At 33.5% G+C, this 12,302-nt stretch overlaps 2 protein-coding genes across 2 annotated transcripts; both read left to right on the top strand.

Moving 5' to 3' along the window:
* Nucleotides 1–55: 55 nt before the first annotated feature.
* LOC101205261 (putative leucine-rich repeat receptor-like protein kinase At2g19210) lies at nucleotides 56–5,467 on the top strand. Its single transcript, XM_031888773.1, has 12 exons — nucleotides 56–1,425; nucleotides 1,511–1,968; nucleotides 2,046–2,178; nucleotides 2,265–2,336; nucleotides 2,615–2,686; nucleotides 2,781–2,861; nucleotides 3,227–3,378; nucleotides 3,547–3,764; nucleotides 4,074–4,200; nucleotides 4,437–4,499; nucleotides 4,594–4,783; nucleotides 4,985–5,467. The coding sequence occupies exons 1-12, from the start codon at nucleotides 860–862 to the stop codon at nucleotides 5,391–5,393; spliced, it is 2,541 nt and encodes an 846-aa protein (XP_031744633.1). The 5' UTR covers nucleotides 56–859; the 3' UTR covers nucleotides 5,394–5,467.
* A 1,128-nt stretch (nucleotides 5,468–6,595) lies between these two features.
* LOC105436219 (LRR receptor-like serine/threonine-protein kinase IOS1) lies at nucleotides 6,596–11,201 on the top strand. The gene is made up of 13 exons (XM_011661368.2): nucleotides 6,596–7,036; nucleotides 7,122–7,665; nucleotides 7,781–8,256; nucleotides 8,340–8,472; nucleotides 8,558–8,629; nucleotides 8,800–8,871; nucleotides 8,964–9,044; nucleotides 9,226–9,392; nucleotides 9,555–9,772; nucleotides 9,855–9,981; nucleotides 10,084–10,146; nucleotides 10,239–10,428; nucleotides 10,609–11,201. Exons 1-13 carry the CDS (start codon nucleotides 6,949–6,951, stop codon nucleotides 11,012–11,014), a joined length of 2,637 nt encoding a protein of 878 aa, XP_011659670.1. The 5' UTR covers nucleotides 6,596–6,948; the 3' UTR covers nucleotides 11,015–11,201.
* The last annotated feature ends 1,101 nt before the right edge of the window (nucleotides 11,202–12,302 follow it).

A 12,302-nucleotide genomic window follows, 5' to 3' on the forward strand; every position in this document is an offset into this window, starting at 1 on the left:
AAATAAAAATGGAGGGTAGCTGTTTTTCTTTTTCTTTTGCTTCTAATTTCTCTATCAACCAGAAAGGATTAGTATTAGTTGATATATTTCCTAAATCTCCAACATGGAGAAGAATTGTTATTCTCGATGATATATAGTTTATATGTTCAAAACATTGATGATATATTGAAAATTGAAATCTGATATATAAATCAACCTAGATTGATCCATAAATTTGCAAATGATTTTAATTAAGTTGAAGTAAGACTTAGGCCATACATTGATAACTGTCATAAAATCATGAAGTACTTGAAAACTCTATTAATCCAATCAAACTTGTTGATGTAAAGTCAAATGTACCCCATCCCATGTGCCCAAAGTACTTAATTTAAAGGGAATTCCTCTTGTGTTGACTTTACATCATCATTACAAGCTTTCCATTTATGTCTCAGCCTGCAAAAATGAGTGTTTTCTGATGAATTCTCACCAATCAATGCACCCAAAGATACATACCCAACATAAAGAGGATGATGATGATGGGAGTATCAACCCATTTCTTCTCTGTTTTGTTCCCAAGTGCTTTGGCATTGACATTGACTCTTCTACTTCCTCTTCAAGCTTCGGATCAATCAGGCAAACAAAATTCTCTAACTTACTTTCAATATTTATATATATAAAGAGAAACAGAGAAGGTTAAACTATATGTGTTAAGAGTAATGATTTATTTTATTCTAATCCATCCTCTTAAACTTTTGGGCTTGGGTTGATCGGTGATTTAAGGTCGTATCAAAGTAGGAAGTCGAGGGGAAGTGTTAAAAGTATTGATACATAGGAATATATGGTAACTTCACGCTTTTGAGTTGATGAGTAATTTGATGATATGTTTTTTTGTTTCTTAGGTTTCGTTAGCTTAGATTGTGGATCACCAGAAGGTACAATGTATACTGAAATTTCAAACAATATTACCTATGTTTCTGATGCACCCTTTGTAAAAAGTGGAGTAAGTGAAAGCCTAGGTTCGAGAATGGGAGCTGATACTGTTCCATTTCCAAGGCAAATGAGGAGTCTTAGAAGCTTCCCTCAAGGAATCAGAAACTGCTACAATGTAAGCATTGTAAATGGTACTAAATATTTGATTCGAGCGAGTTTCTTGTACGAGAATTACGACGGCCTGAATATTCTGCCAGCATTTGATATCTATATTGGGAATAGCTTATGGGAAAGAGTAAACTTCACTGACATTCACATTGAACCCTCCTTTGAGCTCATACATATTACCTCCTCAAATGAAGTCCATATGTGTTTGATCAATATAGGGAATGGAGTGCCAATTATTTCATCCTTAGAATTTAGACCTTTACTCAACATCACTTATCAAACAGCTTCGAGATCGTTATCGCTTCAGTCTCGATTTGACTTCGGCTCATCAGATGACAAAGAATACAGGTATTCAAGCACTATTTTTGCAGAAACAAAATTTTGGAGATACTGACTTACATTGCTTTGTTTCTGTATCTGCTCTTTCTTACAGATACCCTATCGATGTTTACGATCGTATTTGGTCGACGATTAACTACTACGGGCAAGAACCAGTTAAAGCCAGTGCCACAACAGGTGCTGTTGAGGAGAACAATTACAAAGTGCCATCAATTGTGATGAAAACTGCTTCCGCTATAAAGGATATTAGGTTGAATACAAAAAACTCATCTCAATATTATGTGTTTATGCACTTTTCTGAGGTTGTTGAGCTTCAACCCAATCAGAGTAGAGTGTTCAATATCACTCACAATGAGAATTTTTTTTATGGACCTCTAATTCCAAGTTACTTGTCCACACAAACTGTTTCCAATAAAGATCCATTTGATGCCTCAAATTTACATTTATTTTCTTTCATTTCAACTAACAACGCAACGCTTCCTCCCATCATCAATGCGTTCGAGATATATTATGCGAAAGACATAATAGAGTTGGAAACAAATCGAGGAGATGGTATGCTTCTTTAAATCCACTCTTTGAGTTTATTGAAAGTTAATGAATACTAATGTGATTTTTCTTTGGATCATTAGTGAATGCAATTACCAAAATCAAGTCAACTTATGGGATAAAGAGGGATTGGCAAGGAGATCCATGTGTGCCAATGGAATACCCTTGGAGTGGATTGAATTGTAGTAATGCAACTGCTCCAAGGATCATTTACTTGTAAGTGCAAGTATTTTATGAAACAAATATTTTAAAGGGTGGGACTACATTAATTCATGAGAATAAATGCAAAATCTTGTATACAGGAATCTGTCAGCAAGTGGATTGACAGGTGAAATATCTTCTTACATATCAAATCTGACAATGTTGCAAACTCTGTAAGTGTCTCTCTGTTATGATTCTTAATATGGATTTACATTAGAGATATTATTAGGGTATTAGCAAAGCATAAGTGTCATTAGTAAAACAGTTTGTCAAAGTGCTTTGGGTTTGGGTAGTTTTAAGAAGAAATCAGGCCTCTGTAAGTGGTTTAAGTTTTGCAGTTTTACATTCTAATTTCAATGCTCTTTTCTATCCACTTCTGTTTAAATGTTTGGTCCTATCATATCCATATAGATGATTTCTTCAAACTTCCAATAACTTTGTTCTCTATCAGGGACTTGTCCCACAATGAGTTGACTGGAGAGCTGCCAGATTTCTTAACAAATTTTCCAAATTTAAGAGTTCTGTAAGTTTTTTGGTTTTAATGCTGACATCTAGAACATGAAACTCAAGATGAAAATCGAAGGCCATCAACCTCCTAGTCTCTATTTTTCTTGCAGCATTTTAACCAGAAACAAGCTCACAGGCTCAGTTCCTGAAGTTCTCTTGCAAAGGGCTGAAGCTAAATCACTCACTTTAAGGTTATTTCCCCTACTCTTCATTCTAAGGGCTGGTTTGGAATGAATTTTCAAGGACTTAATTAAAAAGTATTTTCACAAAAATATACTTTTAAATATTTAGAAAGTCAATCCAAACGGACACTAAGTTACTTCTCATATTTCTTGTTTTGTTTTCTTTACTATAACGTTGTCTATGTAAAGGCTTGTTTGAAACAACTAACCAAGTGCTCAAAAATATGTTTGTAATTGCAAGAAAAGTACTTTTAAGTACAAAAGTAATCATTCCAAATCGGCCTACATGTTCTTATATTAAATGACTAACACTAACAGAAAAGACAAATGAAAGTTCTTTTGGTTAAACCTGATATGTCTTTTGCTTGTGTAAGTGTTGGTGAAAATCCAGATCTTTGTACATCACTTAAATGCGATAACAAGAAGAAAAAGTACTTGGTTCTTATAATTCTCGCAACTATTATACCTGTGATTTTATCTATCCTAGTGGTAACTCTTGTCCTCTACAAAAGAAGAAAACAAAGAGGTAAATCTCTCATTTCATTTGCTTCTGTTTCTGTACTTTGTTAATTCCAGCACATTTCAAGTAAAAAACAATGTAACCGAGGTAAAAAAAGGATCAAAATTTCCTGAATCATGAGTGGTTTTTAAAGGTTGAGAATTAACCAAAATGTGTTGATTTTCCATGTTGCAGAACATCTCAAAAGATCAATCCAAGAAAGATTGCTTAAATCAAAGAACCAACAGGTTCACTACTCTGAGATATTGGTTATAACAGATAACTTGAAAACTTCTATAGGAGAAGGAGGATTTGGAAAAGTATATTTGGGTGTACTGAGTGACAAAATTCAAGTTGCTGTCAAGTTGCTGTCTGCATCATCACGGCAAGGCACTAAAGAATTCAAAGCAGAGGTTTCAGTTCTTACTATGTTGTTTGGTAACGATTTCATTTTTAGTCTTAAGTTTTTGAAATTTGCTTGTTTACTCCTTATTTTTCAACTATGGTTTTCACTAAAAGCACTTGAATTTCTAGTCAAATTCTAGAAACAATTTTTTTTTCTGTAGTATTCAAAACTTTACTTGATTTCTTAAAATATTGGTACAAAGTGGATCGCAAAATAAGATACTTATAGGTTGAAGTAGTATTTGTAAGGTTAATTAGTGGTTATGAAATGGGACTCAAGTAACTAAAATCTGATATATTGTGTTCTCAAATGGCAGGCTGAAATATTGACCATTGTTCATCACAGAAATTTGGTTTCGCTCATTGGTTACTGTGATGAGGCTGAGAATAAGGCTCTCATTTATGAATTTATGGCTAATGGAAATCTACGCAAACATCTCTCTGGTAATTATAATACTATTTTAATAATTGATTTTGGAGGATTTATAAAATCAGGAGTTCATATACTCATGCAGTTTATGGTTCCAATTCACTGGCGTTTCAAAAGTCTTTATTTGTCAACAGCTTTGATTTCAAGAGGATCCATATCAACCCAATTCTTAGGGTTGAAATCAAATATTGATTTCAGGCTTTCGTGTTTGTGACTACAGAAGATGATTTTCTTTACAACTTTTATGCAGATTCAAGTACGACAGTTCTGAATTGGAAGCAAAGACTCCAAATTGCACTTGATGCAGCACAAGGTATATATTATACATAAAACAAAACGTATTAGTTCATACTTTTTTTTTTCTACTTACCCTTTTAGTTTGTGACATTATCATAAACAAACTGCAGGGTTGGAATATTTGCACAATTGTTGCAAGCCACCTATACTTCACAGAGATATGAAGACTTCAAATATCTTATTGAATGAAAAAATGCAGGCTAAAATATCAGATTTTGGACTCTCCAGGATATTTGCAAATGAAAACGATACTCATTTGGCCACTCGCCCTGCTGGCACCTTTGGATATGTTGATCCCACGTGAGTATCAACTATTAAATTGACTAGTTTAAACAGTATTTTGATTCTTTTGCTTTGGTTCACTTTGGTCTCATGTTCATTCTTGGTTCCTCTACTTTCAGCCTTCGTTCATTTTGGTCTCCATACTTTCAAAATATCTATTTTGTTCCTTAAACTATTTACTAAAAAGAAGAAAACTGAGACAATAGTAAGGTGTTGCAGGATTCATTTATGTGGAAACTTCAGCAAGAAAAGCGATGTTTACAGTTTTGGGATTGTGTTATTTGAGCTGATAACTGGAAAACCAGTCATAATAAAGAGTAATACAGAAAGTGAGATACACATAGTGGATTGGGCAAAGCCTTCGATTTTAGAAGGAAACAGCCAAAGCATTGTGGATCAAAGATTACAAGGGTGCATTGAAATCTGTTCAGCAACAAAATTTATGGAGCTAGCTTTGTGTTGCACACTCTCAACTTCAGCACAAAGGCCTCAGATTAGTGATGTAGTGAAACAACTGATTGAATGTCAAGAAATGGCTCAGAATAGAACTACCTCACATAGGCCACCTATTAATCCCAACTTTTCTTACACTTCAATTGGATCTGATTCTATTTTAAGTCCTAGATAAAAACTCATCAACAAATTTATATCATCCTTTCCTCCTTTATGGGTTATGATCTAATCTCAATCTTGCTTGCTGTTTTCCACCTTCTTTTGATTGCTGCCTTCCAAGTTTCAATCATTCCTTCTTCGACAATTGAAATCAAAAGCAAAAAGCCATGCAAGTAAATTTTGCTATTTACTAAAACAATTTAGTATTTTTTATTTGAGGGTCTCACATTATTCTTAAACATTTCTTCTGTGGCAAGCAACAAATAGAGCCAGCAATTGAAAATCACAAACACATTTTTGTATAGTAAATTGTCTTTTAAACTCGGTTATGAAACTTAAGTCGAAACCTAAACTTGGTGAACCAAAATTTTAACTTTCACATATTGATTGATAATCAAATGAACTTTCTCTACTCTTATAAACAAATTTAATTAAATGTTCAAACTTTCATATGAATCAATTTATACTTTTTATGTCGAAGTTGAGCATGTGTTCATTTTAATATATATATAAAAAAAAAAAACCAAAAGTTCAAACCTCTCATCACTCTATTTTAGAGTTCCATTTTAAAATAGTTCATATAACATTTTTACATGGACTTCTTTGAATGCAAAACTTATCTCAGGAATGATAGAGTTTTCATTAATATGATTAATTTTTCAATCTAAATATCCTAATGGTTTTAGGTTGATTTTGTATGGAATCAAAGTGAAATAGTTGGCAACCTATGTCAAAATGGTTCAAGTTTCCATTCCCAAATTATTGTGTTTTAAAAGGAGAAGAGAAAAAAAGTGTGGAATAGTTATAAATCTAAGTTTAGATTTTAAGTTTGATTCAATCATTAGTTTATTTCAAAACTTTAGGGAATAAAATGATTTTTAATTTGTACAAATTTATAATAGAGAGTCAACGGCTTCCCCATGTGCCCAACTTAGTGTAATTTCAAAGAACATGGCAAGCTAAGCTCAGAAGAAGATTTCTTCAAACATTGATGGCAATGGCGTAACCTTCTTCTGCAATCATATTTGCCTCAAATGTCATTCATCCAACACACTCCCACAAATTTGTTCATAGATTATTCTGCATTTGGTTTGTCTTTTTCCTTCACTGTCGTAGTAAATAAGTTCAAAATTTCTAGTAATGGAGCATTTGTCCACTTCAGTCGTTCAATTTAGCTACTACTCTGCTACATGTTCGTCAATATTTAGATTGATTGAATTCAATTTGTAATTCAAGGAAATGTAATTTTTTTAGTTTAGAGCAGTAGTAAAAAAGAAAAAGGATCAAGGGTATGAAAAGAGAGATGGGAGGGATTGAGTTGAATCTATGTGCCACATATTTAAAATTTAATATTATACGTGTTTCTGTTGTCTCTAAGATTAGTCGAAGCGTGTGCAAGCTAGCTATGTAATGCAATGTTGCAAAAGGAATAGGGAATGGCTCTTGAGCTGAGTTTCTATTATGATCACAGGGCTGTCATATATGCATCAAGGATCAGGCATATGGCTGCTTTCTCAATTCTCATCAATCAATGCAGCTAGAGGATGGACTTAAGAGGAAGAGGATGATTAATGGGAACATCAGGGCATTTCCTCTTTGGTTTCTTGCTAAGTGCCTTGGCACTGCCTCTTCTACTTGTTCAAGCTCAGGATCAGTCAGGTAACATTAATCTATTCAATTTCTGTCAGACATTTGTGTATAGAAACTTGGAGTTTCAGTTGGTTATTATGTGTTTGTTTCTCAGGCTTTATTAGTTTAGACTGTGGATTACCAGAGGGCACGAGCTACACCGAAACAACGACTAAACTTAACTATGTTTCTGATGCATCCTTCATAAACAGTGGGGTAAGTCAAGATGTAGCTTCAGCGTATGGAGATGGAGAAACCTACCCTAGGCAATTGAGGAAGCTGAGAAGCTTCCCTCAAGGAATCAGAAACTGTTATAGTGTAACCACTCTAAAGGGTTCCGAGTACTTGATTCGAGCAAGTTTCTTGTATGGGAATTATGATGGCTTGGATTCGTTACCAACCTTTGATCTCTATATGGGGGATAGCTTGTGGCAGACCTTAAATTTCACGGACAATGGCATGGATACTTACATAGATCTCATACACGTCACCTCCTCAAACAAAGTTAACATCTGTTTGATCAATACAGGAAATGGAGTGCCATTTATTTCAGCATTAGAATTTAGACCTTCACTCAATATCACTTATCTAACTATCACATCATCCTTGTCGCTTTACACCCGAATGAACATTGGTTCAACAGAAGATCGAAAGTACAGGTACGTTTTAGCTTTTGTTTTGCAAAAATATTTACTGGTAATGAAGAGAAGATATGTTTTAACTAATGAAAGATGCTAACATAATATTTTGTTTATGTTATTACTCTTTCTTAAGATTCCCTTTTGATGTTTATGATCGTATCTGGTCACCATTTAACTTCAACGAGTGGACACAAATAAGCACCAACTATAGTTTCGAGCCCGTAGGGGAGAGTGGTCTCCAACTGCCATCAATTGTCATGCAAACTGCTTCCACTTCAAAAGACACAAGCAAGCCTCTGGAAATTGGGTGGGATCCGATAGATTCATCTCAATATTATGTATTGATGCACCTTGCTGAAGTTTTATATCCTGAAGTCAACCAAAGTAGAGAGTTCATTATCACTAACAATGACAATTTTGTTTTTGGACCTATAATTCCCAATTATTTGTCCTCGGTATCTATTCTCCCCAATGAAGCACTCGAAGGAGCAAGTAGACATGTAATTTCCTTCATTTCAACTGAGAAAGCGACGCTTCCTCCAATCATCAATGCTTTTGAGTTATATATAGTGAAAAATATATCAAAGTTAGAAGCAGACCAAGGAGATGGTATCTCTCTTTAGATGCACTTTGTGAGTTTACTTTATTGAAATTTAACAAATACTAATTTGATTTCTTTTTTGGATAACTAGTGGATGCACTTACCAATATCAAGTCAACTTATGGAATAAAGAAAGATTGGCAGGGAGATCCATGTGTGCCAATGAGATTTCCCTGGAGTGGATTACATTGTAGCAATGGAACTATTCCAAGAATTTTATCCTTGTAAGTTCAAACTCTCTGTCATAATCGTTTTGTATTTGAAGGATGAATCACGTAAATCGTCAGTTAATGTTCATTTTATGAACAGGAACCTATCTACAAGTGGACTAACCGGTGAAATATCTCCTTACATATCAAATCTAACAATGTTGCAAATTTTGTAAGTCTCTCTGCTAGAAATCTTAGTACGAAAATATCATGAATTTTATCAGGATATTAAGAAAACATAATTTTCATTAGATAAAGAGCTTGTTCGAGACAGTTTTATTTGTTATCTCTTGGATTGCAAGGTTTGAACCATATCATATATAATATCCTGTTTTATATTAGGGATTTGTCTGATAATGAGTTGACTGGAGAGCTGCCGGAATTCTTAGTAAATTTGCCAAATTTAAGAATCCTGTAAGTTTCTTTCTTAGTCATCATTCTGACATCCAAAACATGAAATTCTAGTTGAAAATTGAATAATAACTATCTTCTTATTGTGTTTGCAGTTATTTAACCAGAAACAGGTTCACAGGCTTAATTCCCAAGGCTCTCTTGCAAAGGGCTGAAGCTGGATTACTTGCATTGAGGTAAGCTATCAAATTAATCAAGTTATATCTCATCTCCTCTATTTTCTTTACTGCCATATCTTCACCTTCTAATTCTATTTTCTTTTTCCATAATAAATAACTAACACTAACAGAGAAACAAGTCCAACAACAAATGAGAAATCATTTGCTTAAACCTGACAGTTTCTTCTGCTTGTGCAAGTGTGGGTGAAAATCCAGATCTTTGTAAATCAGTTGAATGTGTTAACAAGAGGAAGAATAAAAAGAGGAAGAAGTACTTGGTTGCTATAATTCTCTCCACTGTTGTAGCTGTGCTCCTACCTATCCTTATGGTTACTCTGGTAATCTACAAAAGGAGAAAACAAAGAGGTAATTCTCTCTTTTCTTCTGCTTATGTTTCAGTTTGTTTACACTGCTAATTCCAGCACATTTCGAGTAGAACAATGAATGTCACTGAGGTAAATAAAGAAAATGGAAAAGAATTTTAAAAGTGTTTAATGAACAAAAACACGTTGATGTACCTCGGTGCAGAGAATCTCAAAAGATCAATTCAAGAAAGGTTACTTAAGTCGAAGAACCAACTGGTTCAATTCTCCGAGATATTGGTTATCACAGATAACTTGAAGACAAGTATTGGGGAAGGAGGTTTTGGAAAAGTATACTTGGGTGTGCTTAGCGACAAAACCCGAGTTGCTGTCAAGTTGATGTCTTCAATGTCACAGCAAGGCTACAATGAATTCAGAGCTGAGGTTTAGTTTTTGTTAGGTTCATATTTGTTTGTGTTTGGTTAAACTTAAACTAGTATTTAATCAACTATATTTGCTAATGCAGGCTCAAATATTAACAGTTGTTCATCATATAAATCTGGTTTCTCTTATTGGTTACTGTGATGAGGCTGAGAACAAGGCACTCATTTATGAATTCATGGGTAATGGAAGTTTACGCGATTTTCTATCTGGTAATTATGATCTTGTCTTAAAATAAAAAGGTTTATCTAAAATGATTTTGTCCTGATGGTTAGCTGACTATATAAGATGATTTTTTACCTATGATGATATAGATTCAAGCACAAAGGTCTTGAATTGGAAAGAAAGACTCCAAATTGCAGTTGATGCAGCTCAAGGTGTGTACAGATAACAAACAAAAGAACTTATTGGATCTTACTTTTATTTACTTACCTTTCTGGTATGTGACATTTAGTTAAACAAATTACAGGGTTGGAATATTTACACAATGGTTGTGTGCCACCTATAATTCACAGAGATGTGAAGTCTTCCAATATCCTCTTGAATGAACAAATGCAAGCTAAAATATCAGATTTTGGACTATCTAGGGTGTTTGTAAATGAAAGTGATACTCATTTCTCCACTTGTCCTGCTGGCACCTTCGGATATCTTGACCCAACGTAAGTAACAATGATATATGTCCTTTAAAGTTTATATATTACAAATTTGGTCCCTGTGGAACGTATCATAGGGATAGATTTTCGATTTCATTATCTGTTTCAGTGTCCCAATATAGCAAAAAGAAGCATGTTGTGTAGTGTACAAAAACAAAAGAACTAAAACACATAAATGTGTTGCAGGGTTCATTTATCAAGAAACTTCATCAAGAAAAGTGATGTTTACAGCTTTGGGATTGTGTTGTTTGAGCTGATAACTGGGCATCCAGCCATAATCAAGAGCTCTGAAGACAACATCCACATAGTTGATTGGGTTAAGCCACACATTACAGTAGGCAACATCCAAAACATTGTTGATCCAAGGTTAGAAAGCTGCATAGATAGTCGTTGTGCAAGTAAATTTGTGGAGCTTGCTCTGTCTTGCACATTGCCAACTTCAGCAGGAAGGCCTGAGATGAGTGAAGTGGTGTTACAACTCATAGAATGTTTGAAAATGGTTCAAGATACAACCCCACAAATGTCAAATAACAATGCTGAGAACTTTTCACACAATTCCATTGGCTCTGCATCCCTTCCTAGTCCTAGATAGTGAAGAAAAGCAATCATTCTTTTTGTTTTTCCTTGTATCGAGAGTTTAATGCATATCCTATTCTTTTCTTCCTTGTTCTTCAACTTGCTAACTTAAAAAGAAGAAGAGAGATATATGTTTTATTAAAGGAACTATTATTATCATCATCAAAGATTGCTATGTTAACATTTCCATTATCCTTTCTTAATTCATATACCAAATTGAAGTATTTCATTAAAGTTACCCAAGCTCGAAGAACCAAAAACATTTACCCAACAAAACTAAAGAAAGAAAAAGAACAGGCAAGTTGTTGTTGAATCAGCTAAAATAGAAGGGGGGAAAAGTTCATTTGGAAAACAACAACTACCCACATGGATGAAGATGGAATATTTTTTAGAATGAAACATAGAAAATGATATTTGAAAGTATAAATTAGAAAAAATGTAAGTAATAATAAATGAGGATGTTGAATCAAAATCAAAATATGGACGTGACCTTTATATTATGTCTGTAGCAGTGGCAGTGGCAGGTACATTCACTTCACTTCTCTTAAGTTTAATGCAAAGATAAGATTTTGTTGAATAAAGATATTGAACATACTTTTCATTACTAATCATTTATTTTGTTTGAGAATTTAGGTGCATCTAATAACAATCCCCCTTAAGTAATTTGATCAAAAACTTGGCTTTTTTTTCTTCTTTCATAATATATGTTTGAAAGAGGACCCCTTGTGATTAAATTTGATGAAGATTGGTGGTTGAGTAAAGCTGGTTGGTTTGAATGAATTATCTAAAATGGGTCTCTCATTTATTGTCTGAAATATATTTCCTCTTACAACACAATTTTTTCATATCCACCTCATCAGTTGTTGGTTTCATTCAATGAACTGAGATTTTATTATAATTGAATGTGTGTATATGATTCTCTTTCCTTTCCTTTCCTCACAAATACATAAACTTCATTTTAACCTCAAAACTATCATCATTTTTATAATAATTGAATGTGATTTTTCAATGCAAACTCTTTGTATTTCTGGAAGTTGGGTTTTAATTTAAGTAATTGTCCTATATTGGAATGAAGGTTTGGAACTAATTCATATAATTTAGTTCATGATGATGTATTCTCACAATAGATCCTAAATTTAGTTGTCAATGTTGGTTTATTATTGGGTTATTTAAAAACTTAAGTTTTCAAATGTGTATTGACATGAAATTTATTGCTTTTATTTATTTAACCAATTTCAATGAAAGTTAATTTTGATAGATTAAATTTAAGATTAGTATTTGAGTTATTTGATTAATGGTGTTTA

The sequence above is a fragment of the Cucumis sativus genome, chromosome 7 (genome assembly GCF_000004075.3).
Source record: "Cucumis sativus cultivar 9930 chromosome 7, Cucumber_9930_V3, whole genome shotgun sequence".
Taxonomy (NCBI): Eukaryota; Viridiplantae; Streptophyta; class Magnoliopsida; order Cucurbitales; family Cucurbitaceae; genus Cucumis; species Cucumis sativus.

What these genes read in the sequence shown, in the direction of transcription:
- LOC105436219 (XM_011661368.2), top strand. Translation starts at nt 6,949, where the DNA reads ATGGGAACATCAGGGCATTTCCTCTTTGGTTTCTTGCTAAGTGCCTTG. An exon ending in TCAAGCTCAGGATCAGTCAG is followed by an intron (nt 7,037 to 7,121) that starts GTAACATTAATC and finishes TTTGTTTCTCAG; the next exon opens with GCTTTATTAGTTTAGACTGT. An exon ending in AGAAGCAGACCAAGGAGATG is followed by an intron (nt 8,257 to 8,339) that starts GTATCTCTCTTT and finishes TTGGATAACTAG; the next exon opens with TGGATGCACTTACCAATATC.
- LOC101205261 (XM_031888773.1), top strand. Translation starts at nt 860, where the DNA reads ATGTTTTTTTGTTTCTTAGGTTTCGTTAGCTTAGATTGTGGATCACCA. An exon ending in CTGACAATGTTGCAAACTCT is followed by an intron (nt 2,337 to 2,614) that starts GTAAGTGTCTCT and finishes GTTCTCTATCAG; the next exon opens with GGACTTGTCCCACAATGAGT. An exon ending in TTTCCAAATTTAAGAGTTCT is followed by an intron (nt 2,687 to 2,780) that starts GTAAGTTTTTTG and finishes TTTTTCTTGCAG; the next exon opens with CATTTTAACCAGAAACAAGC.